We start from the raw sequence: 27,045 nt of genomic DNA on the forward strand, positions 1-27,045 counted from the left end.
CTAAATAGTACAGTCCACAAGCATCTGAACATTTCATCATGGGCATCTTCATCATGAGCATCTTCATCATGAGCATCTTTCTCAATCATTCTTTTCTTACACATACAATGGCTGGACTGAATAGAAATACATGTGAGTTACATAAGAAATTCCCAATAAACAGTAAATAAAAATAAATGAGGCATATCTAGAATAAATCTTAACCAGTTGAATTTAAGTGCTATTGTTAAATCAGTATCAACAGATGGTATGCGATCGTGGACATAACCATATGTAGTAGCAGTGTTTATTGGATCCAAAATGATAAATCATAAAGGAAATTTTAAAGGGTCATGTCAGGATTGAACTATGCAATCTGTAATTGAGCAATACACCAGTTCACAACACCATGAAACTTTTTTTTATAAAGAACTTTTTTTTGGTGTAAAACAGGACCAACGGCTTAAAGTTCAATCCAATGGACGAACCATGATAGTAAAGCAGTTTGCTCAAGGAAAACAAGACATTACTAGCAGACTTTTCTCATAAAGTCCACACTACGATCTTTTTTTTGTTTTATCAAGACAAACTTCATTTCTTCTTTCTGTGAAGCTGAACTAAGTCTATGCTACTTGAACCTAACCCTCAAAGTTAGTACACAAATCCAAAAGTGGTGTTGGTAGTCTATAAGTGCTAGTTTACCTAGATAAACCAACTTTGGCCATTCTATCCAAGAAGAGAGCTACAACTCGAATAATATATAACAATACATTATATTAAATAATGGTACATTCCATGAACCCTGCCCTCAAGTGGCAGCATCCCAACACACAATTATCATCATTTATATTTAGCCGTTTGAACCAATCCCACTATTTTATTAAATTTCCCTTTTGAATTAGACTAGACCATAACAATTTCTAAAATAAGTATCAACACTCCTTCCTCACCCTCCCTCCATACCCTCTCTCCCTCCGTCCATCCATAGTGGTGGTTACATGCGCTAAACTTCTACCCTTTCAACAGCCACATGGACTTTTAAACCTTCAACTTGCTTAGCTACATTCATGATGGGTTAACAGACAATGCACAATGTATCAAACAAAGTCCAACATGCATCAAACATATTTCAGGTTTAAACAATAAAACATTTTTATTGATGACATAAACCTACTTTATATCAAAATGCAATAAATAGTTACAATATTTGTTCAGATTGTGTTGAAAAAAGTGCAGCATCAACCACGTTTGACTTTAGAATAAACGTCTTAATTGTTTGTATGGACATCGTATCTGGTGTTTTACACAATCAATACAATCAATCAATCGATCAATCAACTTTATTTCCATTCACCATTACAATTTTTGATTGAAGGTGCAGATGAGTAGAGAAGTTGGGGTAGCAAGGAGGGAGGAAAGTAGAAATGCGGTAGCAAAGTAGAATAGAGGGTGGGAGAGGGAAGGAGGAAATGCGGTAGCAAGGCAGAGGGTGAAGAGGAAAGATGGGCAGTGAGGCAGAGGGTGGGAGAGGAGAGATGCACTAGCAAGGCAGAGAATGGAAAGGGAAAGCGGAGGGGAGGGGAAAACCAGTAGCAAGGCAAAGAGTGAAAGGAGTCTCCTTGTACAATAAAGCCTTGGTAATTCCTGAATTATCACTACATTCAACTTTCTTAAAGTACATTCTTGAGTTATATATTTATATAGCAAGATTCACTTTCTACCTTGATTTATCTATAACAATATGGTACTATCTTGGTAAGACACCATATTTCACATTTATATGGTTTTTATAAAGTTGTGAAAGTTTATAACACATGTCTGCCGTCTAAATACATATCTATATTAGTTGTCAAAAAGTGCAGTAAAAGCACAATCTCATCAAACGACTAAAAAACCATCAAATCACATACTTAACACAGAATCTTTACCACTCGGTTCAATCTTGTCAATAAACATGGCCACAAAATTTTATATCAGATGTGTACAAGAAAAACAACACTTTATAAACGAATCAAATAAACCAGTATTATTAAACAAAATCTCAATAAAAATGGTGTTCATACTATAAAAGTTTACCAGTGTGTTGGGTTGAACGTATACATTGGTTTTCTTTGTTTTAATAAACAAAACTTTCAACCATCATTTGTGTTTAGTTACGAGCCAACAAATCAAATAAAATTTCAATCATGACTATTATTAAAGAATTTGATACCAACTATAATTTTTGGTTAAAAATATTTGGTTATATTTTAAGAAAAAATGTCTCAAATAAAAATATTTAAATAACTTTATTCGACATTGTAGTAATTGAAGATACTGCATACCACTGTATGTAGTGGATAAAAAAATGTTAGCCAAAAATATGCGCATTCTGTGGGATTCGAACCACTAATCTCTAAATCACTAACTTGGAGTCATGCCATTAGACCACCAAGCTTGCAATTGGTTACTAGGTTTGAGATTCAAACCTAAATAAGCAGTGAATACTACAGAACATTAGTCCCGATACCAGATCTTAAAAACTATAAAAATAAAAACCTGTACAAAATGTATAGAATACAAATATATTGGGCTGATCACCTGATCAGAGAAAACAATTTTGGACTCATCACATGATCACAAGAAGAACAATTTCTCCTGAATCACCTGATTCTGCAAAATGTAACAACACAAAATGAAAGCAATAACAATAGTTTAATATCAAAATCCTGTTACATGTAAGGACTAGTTTTTATATCCTAAAACATAAAAACTTAAAATATTTCATCATTTATAATTTTAGATTTGAGCAATTTTAACTTGTTATTGTTTTTATGAACATTAAATGTTCGTGGCTTTATACATTACAATAAAGACAATGCAATGTAATTTCACAATTATTTAGAAAATCAACAAACAATTACGGAACACGAAAATAAAAAAGTTAAAAGTATAGTTCACAAATGAATATACTGTACACCTTTTGAGAAAATCAACTTTAATTTAAGGCCATGAAAATTTAAAAATAAACTAATTAAAAATATTTTAAATAACACATTTTGCTCTTGAAAATAAATTAATTTTGAAAATTTAAGGCTGCAAAAATAAAAAGTAAAAAAAAAACACTTTTGATTGTATTTTGATAAATATGTTGACTAGCCGGTATAAAATAAATATGTTGACTAGCCAGTATAAAATAAATATGTTTTAGTTTCATTATCCTAAAGGAAATATTAATACGAACTATAGTATTGAGAATCAACGAAACCAAAAGGATTGAATGATCGATTGATCCAAATAGTGGTAACCACTAATACCATAATAAGCTCACAAAGTCCTTTTACTGTTTTTTCAAATAATGATTCAGAATTTAATATTTGAATTATAGATTTTATAGATGTACAGTCTTCTATACATAAAACTGAAAAGAACTGTCTCAATGAAAAGAAGTATAGAACATGATTCAGAAATGAATATTTGAATTATAGATTTTAAAGATATATTCTTACATAAAACTTAAGAACTGTGGAAAAAGAAAGAAGTTTGGACATGGACAGAGGTAGCTATTGTAGGCCAAAACAGGGAAGTATGGAAGGCAGAAGTTACAGAATAGGCCCTATTCTATTCTCCTAATGGGTGGAAGTATATTCTTCTTTAATCTAAAATACAGTAGTATTATTAACGAATGAAATAAAGATATGGTAAAATAACTTTTTTAAATAAACACTTTTCCGAAGTTCAAAATTACTAATCTGACCCTATAGTAATGTTTCGAATAAAGCTAAAAATGTTTCGAAATTGGCAACCAGCCATTCTATAATTTGTTGAACTGTTTAAAAGTAAGTCATGGTAACATTAAATATAAAAAATGTTATAGTTAAAAACTTTGAACTACACAGAGTATATCCAGTAGAAATTAATCAAGAATATTAAAATTGAAAAAAGAGATTTAAAAAGAAGATTCCTTCTGGTTGCTAGGATAAACAAAGCTTACCGGACGATACTGCTGACAGTAACCATACTGATTCTGATTGGCCTGCTGCTGGTAATAGTACTGTTGTTGGTGGTAAAACGGCGCACCGAAATTATTACCGTGATTATAATACGCACAGTCTACCATTGTAATTATCAAAGTTTCAATCAAGTATAAATAAGCTTATCTCTACTATACTACTGTCTGCTGCTCAGGTTCCAGCCCTCAACAGTGCATGAATGAAAGTGATATAAGTCGGCCTAGCATTACTAAAATCAAGAATGACGGCTACACACATCTTTGCAATGCTTTTTAAGCTCAAACTTATTTCCCTCTCTTGTGTGTGTTCACTGTTACGACGACGTCACTTTCCTGAATTCTAATTGGCCCATGAACTTGGGTGTACGATCCAATACTTGCATATCATTGTACATTAGGCATACTACAATATTTTATGGTGTTTCTATTAGCCAATAGGAAGTAAGATAATTCATACAGATTTTATAAGTTTCAGGTATTTCCATAGTTGTATTTTAACATTAAAAAAACTGATGAAACATTAAAAAAACTGATGAAACATTAATATAAAATAAACAATTAACATAATTTAAAACCTCTAATAACTTTATAATAAATAATAATACATTACAAAGAAAATACTTCAAAAATATTATGATCATTTTAAATTTGATTGATTAAATTGACTTTTTAAAAATCATAAATTTATGATGTGGTTTGCGGACTGTACCATTTATGGTGTTTAATGAATTCTCTACTTTTTGAGGGTATTAGACTATATCCGTTTATCCATGTAAGCTAGGCACAAAATAGACCTTTACATTTATCATTACAAATTCATCAAATTAAAATTATGTTGTTAGTAATTTTTGTCTAACTTTAATTAATATTTATTCAAGTGTTTTACGTTAATATTTTGTTTTGTTCGTGGCAAATTTAAGGCAGGTGTCGAGTACGAAGTAGACAGAGTTTGAGGGGGAAGGATTTGTATTGTGTCTGCCTATCTCCTACATAAGCATAATTATAGGCTAGTACATTACTGTGGTTCAATGACATATTCAAATTAAATTCAATTTACCACTGATTACGCTAATTATGAACATCCTTTTCTAGCTTTATATTTCATTTTTTAATCTTAATTCTTCTAGCAATTCATTGCGAAGATAAATAAATATTATGAAATTAATTTATGCTAGTATCAATGATTAATTAGGCGGGAAAATGAGGAAATTATAAAGGAATTTGACTAAGAGAAAGGTCTTATATCTTAATATCCCTACGGAATAATTGATCCTCATAAACGACATCCAAAGGCTTTCTACCTACGGTAAGTTGTATCCTAATGTTATCATTTCATAATTGTATGACTAAGGCGGGAAGGCCTAACAAGCATATTGTTGGGTATCCTAGAATTATTTTTCATAATTATTATTCATAATATTAATTATTATAACTTACTGTATTCATTAAATTATCTTTATTTTGGACTTCATATCCATTGAACAAATAATAGACAAAAGTTACTCAAAAAAATCTGACAAAACTTTACATTTAGGTTTCAGAATATAACTATAAATATTAAAAACAAAAGCTTGGTCCATTTTTTCTTAAGTTTCAATTCAGCTTGCCAATTAGTATTAGGCTATTTAGTTGATTATTTTATGCTCACAGTCACATACCAATTCATAAAAGTCTGAAAATTGTTTTAAATATCCAGTTTAATACTGTAGCTGTATGTACAAATAGTAAAATATGCTTATAGCCCAGAGTGGGCTCATATCTGAGTCTTATGGTATCAATGTATAAACAATCAAAATATCTCTCAAGTACTTTTGCGGATTTAAGTGTGGTGGTTAAAATTAATAACTTATGCACATTTTATAACAGGTTGTTCAAAAAACCACTAAAAAACACTTTCACAGTACTTAGTAATAGAGTTATTAATATAACATTTAAAAATCAATCATTTGACAATATATCATCATAAAAAAGTTCTTCGATTATTCTCTTGAGTTTAAAAGACTGACGTAAAACTTCATAATTCTTAAGTGCGCTTTTTAAAGATTTACAGGAAATTATACAGCTTTTATCGGAGTGTAAATAAACAGTTTATAAATTCACAAATTCTTTAAAGTTCTAACAAAAATAGGTCCCAGGTTCCTTTCAATCTCTTAATCCCTCCTGCGGGAATGGAAGTGCATGTGATTACAGTTTATTAATTTTAGAACATGGAATGGTTACATATTTATAGAAAGGACAGATACTTTAAAAATAATATGATTATGGGTCAGATATAGAGCAGGTCAAACTGAAGATGCACTTTGAGGCCCAGGTCAAATTTAGAATACCTTGAGACTGAGAGAGTAGTGAACTAATTTATTTGACAAAGAATCAAAAATACAAAGGATATTTCATATCAAATGTCCTTATTAAAAATGTACAAAACTACAAGTTTGGAATATTTATAATAATTTGGAAGTGGAACATCCTTATCCTAAAAAAAGAATTTTTAAAAAATGATCCTAAATTAGCTAATCTCGAGGAGATTAGTCCAAATCAAAAAAGACTAGCTAATCTCAGAAAAAACTCAACACAAGAAAGATTTCCACATCTCAAGAACAGGCTAGCCCATTTTAGAACAGAATAACCCATCTCAGAACAGACTAGTCCGTCACAGAACATACTATCCCATTTCAGAAAAGACTAACCATCTCAGAACTGAATAGCCTGTCTCAGAAATAACTAGCCAATCTCAGAACAGTCTAGCCCATTTCAGGAAAAAACAGCCCATCTCAGAAATAATTAGAAAAGAAAATCTAAGAACAGACAAGTCCATCTAAGAACAGACAAGCCCATCTTAGAACAGGCAAGTCTATCTTAGAACAGACAAGTCCATCTTAGAACAGACAAGTCCACCTTAGAACAGACAAGTCCATCTTAGAACAGACAAGTCCATCTTACAACAGACTAGCCTGTCTCAGAACGGATTGGCCTATCAAAAAAAAATCAAGATACTTACCACCAGAACATCTTTGGGAACTTCTGGTATAGTTGCCAACTGCTGCTGAAGCTCAATTGGTCTGGTCTGATTGAGTGATGTACTGGCAAAGTTGGCATTCTGTTGCTGTTCTAATAACTCCTGTTGAGCAACTTGCTGTCGCATCAACTCCTGCTTGAAAAGAACCCGAGAGGTCATCTGAGGGTCGTTGAGAGAAGAGTTTCTTCGTAGAGGACTAAACATAAAAAAAATTAATATATTAATAACAAATTTTTCTTTAGTCAATGATATCATTCTATTGATAGCTGAAAAGATGAGATATTTCAGTACAAATATCATGGATGAGTACTGTATGTGTGAACAGCAATTAAGAAATATATTAATAAGATTTGTTTGTACAGTACAAGCGAGTTTGTTCCTTCTCTAGTAACGACAATGTGAACTGACACCCGGAATATCGTTGATAGTACAATAGAATAACATGAGTTAGTGATAAGAATTGGTGTTAATCCATCATTAGCCCACAAAGATGGATGACATACAAGCCAAAAATGAAGCTGGGCTATTAATTACCAAATCATTGACGAATGGTAGAATCCTTATTAAGGGCAGAACATGTACCCAAGAAAGTGTCCCTTAAAGCTCTGTCTACACTATCAAACTTGTTTGACCAAAAGAAGAAAGCCAGAGCTTTATAGAGGTTGGCTATAGTTAAACATTATATTCCTTTGTTTGTTTCACAAGAAGGTTTCCCCTAATAATTTAAGTGTCACAAAGGAGTGGTCTTTACTGTATTGACAAACATGCCATGTACATATTTTTAATCTTCTTTTTTTACCTTGACTGTGATTACAATAATAATTGAATAATTGTCTGCTAACTTTCAAATATGGGTTACTTTGCACTTGTGTGTATATTTTAATTACATCAATCACTATTTCAGTGAAAAACAATTATTCTTATTAACCATTCTGTAAATTTAATTCAAACAACCATGTGAATAATTTATTTAAAAGATATTAGTGACCCTTTATTTATCTTTGTGAAGCAGAACGCAGGCTAACGATAAGCGACGCCATCAGGTGTAGATAGAAGGTTAATGGTGCTTAAGGCTTCTTAAAAATCATCTTTGAAACCGAGAAAAATGCACAGCTTGCAAAACCACAATTCATCGCCATGGTAATTAACAAGCTCGTCTTAATGCCGAGTGTAAGATTAAAGTGGTTATCAGGCTGGGGCAGATAATGGGCACCTCCAAGGCCGATAGGCTGGGGTTTACGAGCTACCCTCGGGGAATCCGGTAAGGGGAGATAAAAGAAGGCTGTGCCTGGTTACGGAAGCAGGCTCCATGTGTAGTGAAATGTAGGCCAAGTTGATAGATCAGGCGCGAACAGGAGAGAAAGTTAGATAGCACATCTAGTAGTACTTACTAAATTCTGTTTAATTACACTCAACTGCTGTCAGCCTTATCTACAGTGTAAAACTAACACAAAGTAGTGTAATACGAATTGATAGGGCAGCGAATACATTGTTAGTAGGTCAACTTTGCGGGATTACCGTTATCTACAGCATCCAGGGAAAAGAAGATACTTATAATGTGTCTTATCAACCGTATTCCTGAAGAAATACTAATTTTTCATTGAATGTTTTCATGAACCAATTAATATGACCCCTGTACTATATTAGCAAGCGCATTATCGCAATTTGATTGCCCTTTCAAGCTTAATATTTTAAGTATATACTCCTTGAAATTAATTTTAATATAGATAGAATTTGAAAGACAAGGGTTGCCAATAGATTTTAAAATAGCTTAAAAATGTAATAGTGTATGATGGAGATTAGATATGAAATTAAATTTAAAATGAAGTACCCACTTTTTTTATTTTTTAGGGTCAATAAAATAATATTATAAAACTGAACCAAGATTCCGCTTCCTTTCCTTAAACTATTAAAAAATTATTGTCTGTCTCTGAATAGGAGTGTCCCCTTACTAGATGTCCCAACATATTAGAAAAATTTATTGTTATATTTATATTTATTTTTGTTATAAAATATATTATTTATTTAATTGTATTTTCAAAAAAACATTTTTTTTTAAATTGCAACATAATAAATATGTACTACTATACTACATGAGAATATGCATTCTTTTTAATTTAAAAAAGTTATTCTTTTATTAAGTGTAGGAATGACTCCATTGTTCTTGTGCCTTAAACTTTTAGGCCTAGAAAAAACAACTGTTGCCATTCAAAAAGTCACATAACCTATCATATAAGCTAAGAATTAAAGTGACAGGATCCAGCCGTCGTGACTAACAAACCAAATGCTTTCTATGACGTTAAAGAGAAAGCTAGCGCAAGACACGTTTCACTACATGCTGAGTTCGTCGACAACCTCCCAAATTAGTCGACGAATTCGCTACTTAAACGCCATCGACATCTTGTCCAGATCGCTAATGCGTGAAATTCATGGAAAAGATTATTCAATGTTTTTTATTTATTCTGTGATGTGCTTGTTGTACAATCGTGGAAAGTTGACATAAGAATTTGGTCGATTGATATCGAACAGACATCCATGAAAATCCCATATTTCCTACAATGTCAAATTGTATATCCTGTTGCTACTTCTTGTAACTAGTTGTTATTTGAAAATGAGAAAACCTCGGAAAACGTATAAAATGACGTAATAACGAAAGTGTTGAGATGTTTCTTTAGAGTAGATAATTAACAACGTATTGCTATGTTTCAGACACTTCAATAGACTACTTAATTAATAAAACATTGTAACAAGTTAAACGACTATCAAACAAAAGTTAAAGGCCTAGAAAAGAAAGATTTTTAAATATCGAAAATGAAATTATCTTAAATTAATGATTTTTTTTTAAAACTAGACCTGGTACCCTTTACAGCAGGATTGTCTAGACATAATTTTCTATCAAATGTACGTAGAAAATAAGGGGTAATTTTGAGCTACAGTAATAGTATTACCCCTAAAATAACATAAGTTGGCAGGCCCTAAGTACTATCCTTCAGATATTACTGTTTAATACTCACTAAATACATTGGGGACCTATCATTTTTATGACATGACACACACTACCTAACTATTGAGTCTAACAGTCATTTTCTGCTCAATACGGTACAAAGTGTGAGTAGAATGATTTTCAACTTGACAACTACGTTTTCAAACATCACACAGCACATCATCAAACAATACATCTTTATTAACTACAATAAATCCTACTGAAAAGTTAACTAAAATTACATAAATATTCATAAAATAAAATGAATTTACTATTTTTTAAATCTTGAATCTTTGCACAGATGGTATCTTCCATGTAGCGGGTTCATCATTTTCGTCATGCTGCCTCTTCCCAGTAGTAAACAATTAAAACAAACAACTAAACCTATGTCAGTGGAGGACACAATGCCAAACAAATGTACGAGACAACAATATGGTAGTATTGTCAAACACAGTTCATTTAAACCGTAGAAAACCAATGAAATCAAATAGGCACAAAAGATAGTCTTTTTAGCACAATGAACAACTACAAAATGAAAGTTATTTAGTTTACTAGCGAATTTATAAGGAAACAAAGAGCTTTAGTTTTTATATTCCTTTAAGCTTATCATCAAAAAATGTTCCGGAGCAACAGGTTCCTAGATTCAATTGTCCAATCAGAGGTACCAATGGTTAATCAATTGTTGGCTTCCCAGCTGGGAAAGTCTACCTGTATGAACACTGCTTGAGGCATGGAATATACCCAATACCATATATAGTACAGAACGTCTCATTGCTATACATAGCTAACTTGCTACTAATACTTGAAGCGTACCATGTAAGGATAGCCCTAAAACACATTTAAATTTCCTCATTTTAGGTAAGGTGATGTGTGATGACTTTTAACACCCACTGCTTTTAAGCTAGCCTGGGAAAATTATGCAATGAGTATAGTCATAAGAATGCATTGTTAAAAATTAAAATAAACTCTTTTCTTCAAAGTCAAAGTAAAGTTTGTTTGTGGTTAACTACAGTAGAAGTACTCTTTAGGGAAACCTCTATTAAGGGGACACTTTGTTGGGTCCTGAAGGTGTCTTCTTAATAGGTCTTCAACTGTACTGTTATAGCTTTTGGAACATTTTGTCATTCACTCTACAGAGGTAGTTGAGTTTTAGTGGGGAGTGGCGGGGATGGTTAGGATTAGGGGTTAACACACAAAATAAATTTCTTCAACACTTCTTCAACTCAAGGACTGTACCCACCTGACTTACTTTTTAACTACAGAACTCGCCCTACAAAGCCTCTTTGTAAAATTGAAGTATCTTGTATACTAATCTATCTAGAAAGCTAATGTATACAGGTGTATAGTACCTTGTCATGTATGGTAAAGGGGAAGCTATTGTGTATTTAAAATCAGATATAACTTCCTTGTGTTGCATAGGATTTCCTAGTGTGTTCCTACAGTAGTTCCTAATCAAAAAAGATACGACTAACTTCTTATTGTTTTGTAATACTAAGAAAGCCCTAACCTTACAAGGAATTAGTAGCACAGTATAGTGTGGTAAGGCAAATTCTAGGCTGATTTGAAACACCATAGACATCCTCACTAACATGCATTCATACCTTTTTTTTCCCAGTAAATTTCCTGGATGATTTAAAGCTCTGTCTATACTACCAATTTATTTTTACAACAAAAGTGACGTGCCCAAATATGGTAGTGATACATGACACATCACAGAGCATTCACCGATTTCAAACCTCCCCCACCCCCCACCCCCCATCTTGAAGGATTGGGGAGGGGAGCTAAAGTACGGTAAACTATCCTTAGAAAAAATCACCTCAACCATCAAATGCACGGTCTTGCACTGAACACAAAAAATGTGATGTGCCCATATATGGACATGATGACGTCATATCACTATCATATTTATTTTTTTTTTGTCTTAGTGTGAGTTCTTCTCACGTTTATTTAAATTCTCAGTGATGAATATATTATATACATATAAGTACATTTGTGACAATTAAAAGTAAGTGTTTAGAGTAGCTAACTACTCTAAACACTATCATATTTAGGCATATCACCACCATATTTAGTCACACACACTTTTTTTTGTCAAACTAGTTTGGTAGTGTAGACAGAGCTTTACGAAATATACTCACATCACAATTTACTTTTCTAAAATGAAAGTATTTTTAAGAACTATAGTAATACAAAACCAGATGGTTTTTAAGAAACTGTTTTTATAGCAATCAATCCTACAACATGAGTCAGCACAATTCATACTAAGATTCCTATAAAGGATACGTTGAATGATGGAAATTCCATTATATCAAACATAGATTTCTACACCCTGCTGACTACCTGGTAGTACCACCACAATCCTGGAAATACTTCCTAAAAAAAATGTAGACCAATTATTTGGTTTCCGATAGTGTATTGCACTTTATATACTCTATTGTTCCTAGATAGAAATGATTTATTAAACTGTAGTGTTGTATTTTTTTTCTTTATGTTTTGGCAATTTTTGTGTTCTCGTTGTAATTTATCATTTATGCAAATTTATATTTAAGTCAATAATGTAAATCCAAAGGGTCCGGCTAGTTTATTGTTTTGTACTGGGCCATAACGGTGTGTAACTGGAGAGCTGGCCACTACGACTTTGGCCTGTGGTGACTTTTCCTCTTTTTCAATTTAATTTAAAAATGAAAAAGACTGAATTTGTATTACATACATAACATAAACAACATCCATAAATCATGGTAATAATTATGTAATAATATTAGAACAAATTTGGGATACTCATGTTGTTTTTATCTATGCAAATATTATTATCACTCTTCAGCTACACATTTTACAAGTAAATTAACCTCAAATAAGACACCTCCACAATATTGTAGATTATATATTTTTACTCTCTCAGCTATAGTACACACACTGTAATATGTTTTAAATTTTGCAGTACAATTTTTGGAAAAAAACAGCATGGAATACTGTACCTTACCTAGTGCTATGGAGCAAAATGATTGGACAATTTTTTATCATCATGGTTCCATGATGCTAAAAAATAGTCTGGAAGAACCAATAGACCTAAACGCTTACAGTAAAGGCTCACTCACAACTTCCTAATGATTTTTCCGTTTGTACATTATCAACCTGTACCCAAGTACTAATAGGTAGAATCGCAACCACCTACCAGCATACCTAAAACCTAAATACCAGCATAAATCACATCTACTGCAATATATTGACACTGACTTCAAGATGAATTTTAAACAACCAGCAATTTAAAATCATCAAAACATTATTTACCAACAAGTTTTTTCTAGTACCCATTCATATCTGTATCCATCATCAACTTATTTTTATTTATTAATTTTTTTTTTTTCCATGCTGATCAAAGCAGTTCACAAAAACCTTGTACGCACATTTTATACTGTAAAAACCATCTCAGATTGTACTGGACTACACGTCATAATCATATACACAACTTGCATCTAAACTAAGGGTCCCTTTCTGTCAAGCTGCCACATAATTGTAGGTAGTGGTATTATTGTTTAACCATAGGCCTATGTTTATTAAGAATCCTATTATAATTCATATACAATACGAATGGGACGTGCATGATATTAGTAAAAAGATTCAACATGTCGTTTGAACTTATAGTACAAAACTCCTCGCCATCATATTGTTGTTTCATAAAGTTATTAATAAACAAAACCATAAGTCTATTTATTCTGCAAAAATATATAATGTAGCAAGGACAGTATTAACATAATTGTACTAAAATATGTTTAGGATTTAGTAATGCATATATACAGCAGTATACACAACTAAAGAACGGAAGCTTAACCAGATATTTGCAACCATATATAAATAATATATCACACACTGTACATACAATCAATTAAACATATACCATGAACAAGGCATACAACTGGAATATACAAATAAAGTACATGTAGTTACCCTGGCTCTTGTACTAATTTGGCTTCCAGATCTTTCTCAATATCAGCACATCATAACGATATAAAACAATAGTATAAATCTTCTTTTAATGATAATGAACTTGAACTATTAAGTATATAATTATGGCACTACAGGGAATACAATTTACACATGGGGTCAAATAAACAACAACTCGCACTTTAACCTTTCAACTGTAGATTCTTACTTCCTGATTTTCGATTGTGAGGCCTTTTGTAAAAGTGTTTATCCAGTCACCTCCATTGTAACAGTGAGATATTAGACAAATAGAGGGCGACAAACACATATTTCTTTCTATCACATTAAAGTTTTACTGTATAAAAGTTAATGTCAAACTCGACAAACAAAATTCACTGCCAGTGTCTCAAGGCTAAGAAGATGCTTTTTTCTTGTCATTGCCTTATCTTTAAGATGGGACATTAAACTATTGGTCACATGTACACAAAAGAACACTATTTGAAAAGAGTACGAGATCTTTGGTTTTATAAAGATTGGTCTATTAATCACCGACAATGGAACAAGTACAGATACCGATGCTATGGTACAATGTAGGGGCAGTTAAGACTGTCAAAAATAGATCAAAAAAGAAAAAGTAGTTCATATTCATTTTAACTATCAAAAGGGAGAATCGTGCATCCCTAGCCTAGGGTAAAGTAAAATAAAATTATAAATTTTGACCATTACAAGGTTTTTGCCCGAGACCAAATTACAACATTATTTTAGTACTGTATAGTACCTGAATCTAGATAACTACAATAGTCCTATCTAAAATTTGTAGTTATAAACTACTTTTAATTTAATTAAAAATATTTTATTCCACAAACTTTATCCATCAATTAATTTGATATTAATAATTAGCATTTTACCTTACAATTCTTGTTGCTTTAATGCGGTTGATACTCTACACTTCTGTGTACTTATTAATAAATCTCATACCTTTAGTATATCGTTTCAGAAATTACATAATGTCAAAAGGTCAAATGTCAAATATTGCAGCGTGACCCACTACTGTAGTCATGCAAGGTATCTTGCAAATGCTGGTAACCAAAGATAATAGAAAATATTTGGAGATGATCCAAATTGGTGGTAGTAGACATGTTGTTGGTTGATGAACTTGACTTACAACAAGACTAATCAATACACTATAGAATACTTAAGTAGGGACCATGTCTAAATTATTCTACTGCAGTTACTGCATTAATTATTAAACACATTTTGTTAAAGCCCTGTCTACACTATCAAACTTTATGTGACAAAAAAAATGTGATGTGCCCATATATATGGACATGATGATGTAACTAACATATTTGGACACATCACATTTTTTTTGTCAAACTAGTTTGATAGTGTAGACAGAGCTTTAGAAGTAGTACAGTTTAGCAAACTTTTTTGGGTAACCATTTTACATTGTTTATTACAGTGACTGCCTCATTGAAAACAAACTAAAATCATATATTAAATTACGTTACTGCAGTAACTCCAGTACACTAATTCTTACATTATTCCTTATAGGGTAAATATGTTTTATATTCCAATCCATTAATTAACAATAACATTAAAATTCAAATTGATTCACCTCCCTTAGGAGAAACATAAACAAACTGTACAGCAAAATAAAACTTAAAGGCACCTTTTATTCAAAGATACAACATTGAACACGTGCCAATCTATCATTGATTTATTTATTAAAGAACTGCATAATTAACAGTCATTTAATCCATTATTGCTATAAAAGCTGACTGGATATGTCTGGCTGCGGTTTGATTTTTATTCTGGTAATATTCCTTTGGTGTGAATGTTCATCATTGAATGAGGTTAGTACAATAACCAATAATTGGGAATTCCCCACATAAGCTGCAACATACACACATTCTATTATTACTACATACAATTTATTATGGACATAATCCAGGGGGGTCAAATATTAAATGACGAAGTAAATTTAGCAATGCGTACACTTTGTATAAAACCCAAACTTACAGTGTCTAGAATAATACTTCATAACTTCCTCATTAGATGAAATAAAAGATACTGCACTTTTTTCAACGTCATTTCCAAATATTAAATTGAAACTTTTATGATCTGATAAAATATCACATTACTATGACGTTTACATATTTCCGTAACATTTTTCATAAATGCAAACACAATACATACATTTCTGCCATATCCAAATATAATTCGCTCAACTTAGAAATTGTCTATGTTTAGTGCTAAGGAAAACATTCAAGAAAAAAAAAATTTGGCTTGTTCATTGGTATGGAGTCACAGATTACAAGGCTAAACAAAATTCCCCCCACCCCCATCCCAAGTCTAAAGTAATGTCTATCCTAGATACATTTCACCTAGCACTTTCAGCCCTGTTTAAACACCCACACCTTAAACGGCTCCATCTCTCATATCAAAAGGCTCTTTTAACATTCTGATTAAACAAACATTAAACTTCAATGTTTTTCTCTATCCTAAGTGTTTGTCTATATACTCCTATGATATTTAATCAGTCCTGCAGACCACAAAGAAAAGGCATGTCTCATACAACTGTAGTTCAATTCAAGATTTGTTTAGCCAACAGTAAAGGAACTCAACAAACGAAGTTGGCCTTTTCTGTAGTTTCAAGTTTCTTTTTTAAATAAAAGTATATAAAATAATACGTAATAACATCTGATGATAAGAATAGTTTCTCGAATCATGTCAAGACATTTTAAGGCAGTTTGCCTGTTTATCAAATGCCTCGAGTCACAATAGTTATTTTAACTCAATACAACAAGACTACATAATGAGAAAAAAAAACTTCAATTCAATTAATCTGATTGGTCATGCAGTGAGCAATGTGTCTACAGTATAAAATCAACCAAACAACAAGAAGTTACTTATAGTCTGTACTTAATAATACAAATACAGGAAATCTAGAACTATACACAGTAGTCTACAGACTTAAATATGCTACATCATTGTTTTTGTTAATAAGAAATGTGCACGTGCTACTTAACTCCTAGGACAGTCTGTTAAAATACTTAACATAGTTTGTAGGATACTACAATTGCTCAATTGTATTTGTAGCTATAATACAAATTTAGGGGCCAACTTCACTGAAGACAACAAGATTAGAACAATGATATTTATCGTTACTTTCTATTTTACATCCTTCCTTTACTGTCTTCCCTGACAGAGACAATTTGTTGCATCATTTCATTCTAAAAAAGCACACAAACAAAAACACCTGATTTGATTTGTAGGAAAAGTGCCAAGTTTGTATCTTATTACCAATAACATTGCAAATGTTTTATATAAACACACCAACTACTGCATTTCAACATCTACAGTAAGTTTCAGATACTGGGGACCATAACATTTGACAGCAACTGTCGCCGAGTAACATGGCTTAAGAATTTATTTTGAGTGTGTTTCGACTGTTATATTTAAATTTCAGCAACATATTACAATTTTTCATAGGGTACAGTACTTGGAAATAATGTTCTTTTTTAATCAGTGGAAATAGGCCTTTAGAAACAAAGCTTTCAATTTAGCATTGATAATTAGTCAAACGTAGGAAGTCTCAGTAGGAGTACAGTTTAGCTGATCCTATTTTTATTTTATAATTAGTTATGACGCAAACTACTAATTAATATGACACTGTAAGGAAACAGTGTTGATGTAATATAGATGAATACTTATAATAACTGTAGATTCAAATACAAATCATGACACTTTGTAATGAGAGTGCATCTATAAAAGCATGCCACGTAAAAATGTATTTTCTTTTAGCAATACTATACTAACTGCAGGGTTCTCTCCAGCATGTCATGAGTGGTGGTTGGCGACCCTTCCCCCACCCCCCTCCAAAAGAACTCTGCCAGCCCATGTATTATAAGGTCGGAAAAAATGCAGTTCGTAAACAACCCTACGATGTTCTTTGTGAGGTATATGTACAGTTTCTGTACAGTACTATAGTACTGTAGTAGTACCACATGGGTTGTAGTTATGCTGGGTGGAGGAGGGGGGTGGGGACGAGGGAAATGGGGAGATACAGTACGTCTACAGCTTATCTTATGGCCTTTAATTGTTAATACCAAAAATGAAATACAGATCCCTTGGACTATCTGAAGACTTTCTTTAAAGCATCCTCCATCCCATGTGGGCGTATCCTGTTTATCAGTACCATCACCCACTCTCCCATGATTTGGAGTTAGAAGAACACAAGAAAAATTGAGTTTAAGATCAGAAATAATACTAATAATAACTAGATTTAATTCGTCACTATGACGAATTATAGGTTATATGCATTGATTAAAATAAAGATAATTGATTTGTAAAAGATATATTGATTGATTGATTTTCTCAGAATCTTTAATTATTTATAATATATGCTAGGATCTTACTAACGCAAATACAATAGCCGGTATCGCAATCCGATCAAAGATCCCTCTGCGTATAATGTCATAAACCACATTTGTTACATAATAATAAAGACATAAGTTTCTTTTTATCTAGATTTCATTATAAATCATGTGTATAATCTATACACTAAGAAATAAAATTGAACAAACAATACAAATAATAAAAAAAAATCTTATTTCGTTTCGTTACCCAAGGTGAGGCTCGATCTCGGTACCTTGAATGCTATAGACACGAGCACAGACCACCGAGCCATACGCAACTTACTAAAACATGTAGAATGATTCCTCCGTGTATTTACTATTCAGTAGCCACCTTGGTGCAGATAGATTATTACATACCGCAATGAATTATAATTTATTACTATGATGACATCTTTAAAAATTTAAAAAAATGATGCACTGTCAAACTATATACTTTTAACTTTAATATATGAAATTCTTAAAAAAGAAAGTTAATGTTAAGTTTGTTATTTCGGCCTAAGAAAATGTCAAAATTTGTTTGATTGTCGAAATTAATTTTTTTTTAATTCAATATGCAATTAATGATGACTTAATCAACTTTTGTTCTCTTAATTTGATAATAAATCATACATATGATACATACACTTCAAGAAAATAAAATAAAAAATAGGTGTTCCCCAGCATTCTGACGATATATATTAATTTTAAAATTTAGCATATTTTCACTATTTTGTTAACTTATACGTGCGTAGCCTGTCACTTTTGACGTGCTTGTATAACGCAATTTCGAGTTGAAAAGTGAATCAAATATGATGATATTATTAAAGAAAGATTGTAAAACAGAAATCGGGCAAAAAGAGTGCGCATTAACGTTTAACGCGCAGTGCGCGTGCAAAATTCTGCGCACTCGTGGCAATTTTTTAAACGCTTAAAATTGCCTGAAACGTACTCTAATTTCATCGAAAATAAATTTTGACAATTTTAAAACTTTTAAGCGCGCGTACGCATGCGTTATATGCGCTACGCACGTACTTATATTGCCATATGATGAAATATGACCTGAAATTTATGAGTACCAAATTTTGTTTAAAAGTGATTCATGCTTGTGAAGATATGATTACAAACGTGATTTCATTAAATCGCGCGTAGACCGCGTAATTTATGATTGCGCACCGTGAAAACATGACCACATCGATTCCTGGCCATAAGGAATATACTCTGAAAAATTGACTTAGCTAGATGAAACTGATGCCAAGATAATTCACGGACAAAATAGTGCTAAGGAAAGAATAAATAAATAAATAAATAAATAAATAAATAAATAAATAAAGATCCTGACAGAATCAAGAGGTTATATGCATATCATGCATATAACCTAATAATACAATATGTTCCTCCAAGAACAATTAACATTTGTAATTGTATGTAGACATTTTATTGTATTTATTATGCATATTTGACATTCAATATCATTTCATTAGTGCACTTTTCTGATAGTGATACCGTCAGTTAAACATTTTGATAACTAATTTGTATGGCAGCCCCGGCTTTCATTGTGCATTAATTCTTATTATTTAAACAAATCCCCTCAAACTTATATTTAATATCAGACCTACAGGGACAGTAGCCTAGCTAAGCTAGGCCTAGTAAAATATAAATAATTATGTAAATTAATCAGCCAACTCAAGACATTTTCATTTTTACCATGCTCTCTATGCATTAGCTCAGGCCTAGGTCTCATTTAGTTGGGCATAGGTCCTAGGCCTAAGTATGTTTGTGACAGGCGACCACCCCTCCTCTTGTCTTACCTGTCCTCTTCCACTGATCTGCTTTTGAGTTCGCAGAAATCAAAATCGTCTTTTAACTGCAATTGTTTTAAGTCTGATACTGCTGACAGAGAAAACAGACTTTCATCAAAAGACAAGTCGTCACTCTCGTCGAATCCTAGGTCAACTCCTGACTCGGTCATTTGATGTTCTTGTCTCCCTTTGTAAGACAAACTGTATGTAGGCTGTCCGATAAACAAAATCGTGTCCTAGAGCCTAGAGAGAGCTGCTACCCTTGTTAACTTGATTCGCGCCGTGTGTGGTTTACCGATGAATCATGCATGCTGTGTGTACATAGCAGCCTAGCCATTCGATAAGTTTTTTTAGTGAATTGATCATATGATTTTCGCATCGACTTCCTATTGGTTGAAGTTATATTCTGTAATGTCTAAATATAGAATTTATACAATGACGTAATCGGAAACGTTTAAAATGACGCACTTACTGAATGAAAAATTTTATGAAAAGACTTCCTTAGTTTTTTTTAACAACGCATCCTATAAGTATTGTATAGATTAAAATCAATCATTACATTAGATACTTCAATCAAATAAAATGATGAAATAATCACACTATTATTCTACTGGGCCTAACTAACAATATCTTTCTAAAATGCAAGTTACAAAAAAAACCAACATAAATAATCCATTCATACGCAACATTATACTAAATGCAAATGAATATCACTATAAATAATTTGTGTTTTTTTAACAGAAACTTGAGCCTTCTCTTTTTTTTAGACCACCTCAAGGATAACTGCAATTAACACTAATTATAATATTCTACTTGATAGTGCTGGCACTCTAGATCATCCAACAACAAAACGATTAATACTGTGTCCATGTGGTAATGAAAGACGACAGACGGGACAGCAAAGCTATTAATCGAATAAGTTAAAAATTAAATTATAGGACTAAAGTGATTTAATATTTGAAAATAATTATGCAGAGAATAATTTCACCAGTGTGCATAGCAAAAAGCTATACAAAACGACCTTATTGCTACACATTTATAAAATTGTGTAGCAAAAAATACAATACAAATCTATGTTTCTCGACTCAAAAATGTTTGATAAACAACATTTTAAAATGAAATGTGTCCCTGTTACGTGGCACTATATTAATTTGTCTTTTTAAGTCGAGCGGTAAACCCTCGAAGGTGAATATACATTTGTATAGAGAGACTATAAATACTGTAAATGACTGTATTAAAATATAGGCTTTGCTGCTTGAAAGAAGTTGTTTATGGTATACCATAATAATGGGATTATGTATTTGGTCAAAGAGATATTTGATATTTCAATGAAAACGTACTGGAACTGGAAACTGGAACTGAAAACAAAAAACATCCCTATATGATATAATGGTTGTATCCGCATTGCATGAACCATGGAGGTAAAATGCATGAACGAATCGATATACTGACCGGTCTCGATGCTGATGTGGTGTACAAAGGAATTAGGCTTAAAAAATGCGTTTATTTCTAGGCCGAATCATAATAGTGTTGTTAACCAGATAAAGTGTGTTGAATATTTTATTTATTAAAGTCTCAGCAAAACAAAGTGATAGGTCACATGGGTTTATGATGTCATTTGGATCATTATGAGAGGTTATTTTCATTCGTTGTAATGTTAATCATTGTTTGACATGACATGGTAAACAGACGGAAGACGTTCTCCTCACTCAGTTTATAGTGGACGATAAATAAACAGACGATTTTATAATTATATGAAAATAGAAGGAAATTCAACAACTGGATCACTATGATTTGTAGAAAGAAGGCAACGTTAGACCGTGGCTGGTCATGGGTCGTTTTATGTTCTTCATTTGTCGTAATGGCACTAAGTTACGGTGTTATTCTAAGCTTAACAGTTTATCTGGAAGATTTAAAAGATGAGTTTGACGTTGAATCACGAGAAGCCGGGATGATTACTGGTGTTAGCCTGTTATTTGCTACATTTATAAGTATGTATATTCTTGAGCTACTAGTTCACTCATGCATGGAGGTTACCTCCATGCTCAATGCATCCCATTCAATCGTAATATCCGCTCTCAGCACTTAAAAACCAAACTGAAATATGCACAGTTACAAATTCTGTAATTTATTTATTTCAACAATATTTTACGATGGTAATAACATACTATTGCATGTCACGTGACGTAACCAACATGGGTCAAATACAGTCATAGGTTGAGAGGTGAAGCATTTTTTAAAACTTAATTAAGATATTGAAGGTGACTCGAGAGGGATGTTATATGTAATACATTAAACTTTCCGGAACTAGGCCAGCCCAACGGTGTCCGGTATTGGGAGAGTTGATGCAGGTGGTAATGTCATTTGTATAGTTAGTTTTGAGCTGGTTACTCCATGAGCCGAGTAAAAGATGAAATCTACCAATTGTGGCACATGCAAGGGAAATCGGACATAAGTCGCATTTTTAGAAACAGCCAAAAATAATAAAAGGCTGAAAATTACATTTTTTTTTTTTTTTACAGAAAATGATAGCTGAAACAGTATTTATTTAAATTACCTTGGTATTTTCGATTTTTTGACAATAAATAAGTGTTAATATTTTGTGTGGTATGTTGGTTAAAAAGATGGTGTAAATTATGTATGATTTTTTATAAAACCTATCATGTTTTATGCTTAAATTGAAAGTGTTCCAGTGGAAAAATTGCATATAACGAATGTGCGAAGTCTCATTGAAATAAAACAATTAGAATACCCCTTTGCTAAGGCGTAAACTGAAACGCCCTGTATATTTGTTTGTATTTGTCATTTCTTGTTACTTAAATTTAAAAGCAGTTCTCAAAACACTGATTGTAACAGCCAGTCTATCTCTAGAAGTAGACATGGTATCAAGATATTTTTTCAGCATTTTAAATCTTGGATTAGTTTGTGAAAATCAAATTTGAAAATTCCGACTTATGTCTGCTTTTCCTTGCATGTGCCACAATTATTATATTCAATTGTCATTATAATTCGTAGTGCTCACATAACCAACCCGGTTCTCTCAACACCAGTAAATTCTTGCAATTCTTGCCAAGTACTATAGACGCACACGAACCGACATGATTTTTCTTTTTAAATGCCTAAATTCAAAGTTTGATTGTAAATTTGTCTCTCAATTTCATTTTCGTGTCCCTGTGCGTAAACTTCGTATTAATAATGTTTTAAAAGTGCAGTTTTCTCGTGTTAATGTATGTAAAAGAACGGTATTTTTTGTCGGGTTGCTCATTCATATATATAGTTTAGTTCAAATATTTCCTTACATCGATATTTTTAGTTGTAACAGTGAGCCGAGTATGTATTCCAATTCCGTTTTTGTCTGTTAATTATTATTTCTCAAATCAAATTTATCTAAAGCTAACCATGTATGTATAATACCTCCATGAGCTAACTAAGCTGCAACCTTAACTGTCTATTATTTTACTTTTTTGCGCGTCTAAACTAAGCTTTAAAAACCGACCTTGGTTTCCACTTGCAACGCAATTCAAGGACGTAGGCCTGCCGCATCACAATTAGCAAATTGATCAATCATGACACGATGGAAAGTACTACGGTGGCATCCGGACTGTTGCTTTTGATTGCAAAATAAATCTATTTACCTGGCAAAATATAATTTTGCAAAGTATCGGGCAAAGTATAGTATACTACTTGCTTTGTTTAACGATAGCGTCCACAATTTTGAAGTTATCGCTCGGCTGAATGTTCGGGTGTTAATTGATGCCTATTGATTTTCAGGAAAAGCGATATATTATTCATGTCACAAAAGCTTATTATAATTATATTAATTAAAATCTTACTAGCTGTATCTTCCCTATGAGATATTAAATAGCTAGCCCTCTGTATTCTTTTAACATGGTCCGAAATATCAGAGTGAGCCTTCTCTTTCCAAATATAGTTTTTGCCAAGTACTTCACTCAGGATCTTCTCATTAATATTGTTGTTTTTTTCCAAAAGGTCCTGTAGCAAGTTATGTTTGCAACAAATTTGGTTTTCGCGCCACAATCACGAGCAGCGGTTTGATTATAACAGTTTCAATGATCCTGAGTTCTTTTACGACAACATACACTCAGATCTTCTGTTCTTCGGCATTAACAGGTACGTATATGGTACGCAGGGGTGGGGGGGGGGGGGACTCAGAAAAGTAGATGTACGTTAGGGAGAAATATGACGACTTTAGAGGGACATTTGACGACGTTATGATGGACAAGGCCATACATGGCTGCAGTCGCGTGCTCAAATTTGAGTTAGTGTTTACCGACCAACCGATCGACATAGTGAGCTGTAGATTTTCACTGTACAGGTCTCATTGGTTCCCCACTATAGGAGCAACACAAGGGCGTAAGCGCAACGCAAGCGAGTTGATAAAAATAACAAGATCCAAAACACATTCTGTTGTTCTGTTCAGCTGCCGTACCACCGAAATACAGGCCTATTTTCATTGACCTTTTTTCTTTATAGGTTGTGGAGTCAGTTTTGCCTATACAACATGCTCGGTTATTATGGGGTTCTACTTCAGGCGGTACTACGTGTTGGCAAATGGAATTGTGTTCGCTGGAGTTTCCACAGGGATGTGCGCCTTTCCCATCTTATTTGAATATCTTAATTCTCAATATACTTGGCGACAATGCTACAGAATAATCGCCGCTATGTGTCTCAATATTTCTGTGGCAGGTGCTCTTATTGCTCCTCATCCTCCTATAGACACGGACCTAAATAATCCGAAGAAAGGAGAAATAACGCAAGGTCCGGACGGTGACAACCAAACGATAAACTCAATTGAATATACAGCTGCTAACACTAACGAAGATAACGAATCAATTTCATTAGAAGAGCAAAATAACGAACTTCCTGAAGTCGATATAAATCATCAGAAGATCCACGAGGAAAGCCCAGACCCAGACGTGGAAGGGCAAACACCAGAAAATACTAAAACAAATTATATACGACTACTTTCGTACGCGGCACATTTTCTTAACGCTTTTTGTAGAGTATTTGAACTCAGGTTATTTCTCAAACTAGATTTTGTAATATTGTTCACAACTATGTACATTTTATCAGTAGGTTACATGGGAACTATTATACACTTCGTTGCAAGATTTGAATGGGTCGGGTTCACACCAGCAAAGTCTAGTTTTCTCCTCTCTTTGATGGGCATCGGAGGTATAATATCTCGTCTCACTCACGGGTTCCTTGTGGACAGACATTATATAACAGCGATTAACTTATACTTTGTAAACTTGATACTAGCTGCAGCGTTCGTGTTTTCGCTGACGTTCGTATCTTCGTATCTATGGAGCCAAATCTTGTCATTTTGTATTGGTATGTGGATGGGGCTGTTCCCTCCGCTTGCTCCAGTTATTATCAAGGACCTGGTGGGGATCAAACGATTCAACAGCGCTTTTGGATTGACGATTGTATCTTATGGACTTGCTGATTTTACTGGCGGCTTTTTCGTAGGTTAGTATCCTTTATCACTCAAATCATCACAAAAAATGCACCGTAGGCTTGTCATACCATGTATTTCAAATAAAGTAAAGTTGAGAAGATTTGAACGATTCCCAATGCTGTATCTTTACATACTATATCTATTTCCGAGGTATCTTGGAGTATTTGGTAATACAGCATCTCATTAATGTCACATGTGGTGCCTGTATCATGTAAGGTTGGGTTAAGTTTACTACTAGGTACATTTTGAAACACAGTGTGATGTTGTATCGCCAAATATTCCCATGATACTTCGGAAATAGGCTGCGTTTTTGGAGTAAACAACAAAACCCCGACATTTACGTTATTTTCAATTTTTGAAAACACACACACATAAATATTACTTTACTAATGTTTATCTGACTTTCTGTTTTTTTTATTACTGTCCAAAATTCGATGGAAACAACCGGACTGGTTTCTGAGATAGAAAAGTTCAAATCTGCTCTCCATGTCGATGTATTTTGGAACTGACTATTTCCTTTCATTGTCTTCACTTTGTATGTCCTGTCATACAAGTTTTCCGATCAGTACAATTATTATATAAATATTCTATATACTTTTTATCAATTTTTTACAGGTTGGATATACGATTTGACGGAAGACTACAACAAATCGTTTTATTTGACCAGTGCTTGTCTTCTGTCTGGTGGCCTGTTAATGTTAGTATTAATCATAATGAATAAAAAGAAAGTGAATCGCAGATTAAAACTCGTCAACGGTGTGAGCATACCCCTCAAAAACGGGGACAGCGTGTAGTTTGAAAACAGCCCGGGGTGAAGATGTTAAAATTACCAGAGAGGTCGAGACAGCGGCGCTCAATGGGTGCGGGTGGATTTGTTTACTAATTATCAATAAATTATTTTAAATGAACATTTTATACAGTATTGGTGTTGTCTTTTTGTTTTGAAAATTCAGTCGTTTGGTCTTTGTCGATGATAGGTGTTTGGTGAAAAAGGTTTAATCAGAAAAAAGAGTGAATTTCACTCTTTTCCTGATTAATTTAATCATAGCCTATAATAATTGACTATACCCCGAGTCTATTAATATTTAGTAGATATGTGCTTAATTGGCTCTCTAAACGTTATACCCGGACTATGAATATTGTGGCTATGTAAAATACTTGAGTGTGTATTTACGTATTGCAATCTGTACAAATAGAAAGTTGAATAGTAAAATTACAATACAGATCAAAATCACGTACAAAAGGTAAAATATGCAAAATGCAAATTCTAGGCTTTAGTAACTATCCAGCAGGTAAACATCCCCATGTAGACAATGGTTGAATCCATAATTGCTAGTACCGTAGACGAAAATATTTACAGTACACTAAATAAACAAATATGTCCGTATGTTAGAATGGTTGCGTCCATATTGCTATTACTGTAAAAAAAAAACATATCCGTATGTTAGAATGGTTGCGTCCTCAATGCTGTTGG

General features: G+C 32.8%; 2 protein-coding genes across 3 annotated transcripts in view; one reads left to right on the forward strand and one right to left on the reverse strand.

The window, feature by feature from the left end:
- Nucleotides 1-20,412, reverse strand: part of LOC144855816 (microphthalmia-associated transcription factor-like) — a 49,302-nt gene extending 28,890 nt beyond the window's left edge. Inside the window, exons 1-2 of one of the 2 annotated variants that reach the window (XM_078713758.1) lie at nt 20,099-20,412; nt 6,969-7,182 (exon numbers count right to left, since the gene is read on the reverse strand). In XM_078713758.1, coding sequence (XP_078569884.1) covers nt 6,969-7,182; nt 20,099-20,259 — 375 coding nt within the window. In that variant the 5' untranslated portion in view covers nt 20,260-20,412. Of the gene's footprint in view, nt 1-6,968; nt 7,183-13,914; nt 14,239-20,098 lie in introns of those variants that run through there. The other variant, XM_078713759.1, reaches the window with a different exon arrangement.
- A 1,150-nt stretch (nt 20,413-21,562) lies between these two features.
- On the forward strand, nt 21,563-26,475 carry LOC144855811 (monocarboxylate transporter 13-like). The gene is made up of 4 exons (XM_078713753.1): nt 21,563-22,080; nt 24,080-24,220; nt 24,584-25,582; nt 26,187-26,475. Exons 1-4 carry the CDS (start codon nt 21,879-21,881, stop codon nt 26,363-26,365), a joined length of 1,521 nt encoding a protein of 506 aa, XP_078569879.1. The 5' UTR covers nt 21,563-21,878; the 3' UTR covers nt 26,366-26,475.
- Nucleotides 26,476-27,045: the final 570 nt, after the last annotated feature.

This window comes from Antedon bifida, chromosome 11 (assembly GCF_963402885.1).
Source record: "Antedon bifida chromosome 11, ecAntBifi1.1, whole genome shotgun sequence".
Classification (NCBI taxonomy): Eukaryota; Metazoa; Echinodermata; class Crinoidea; order Comatulida; family Antedonidae; genus Antedon; species Antedon bifida.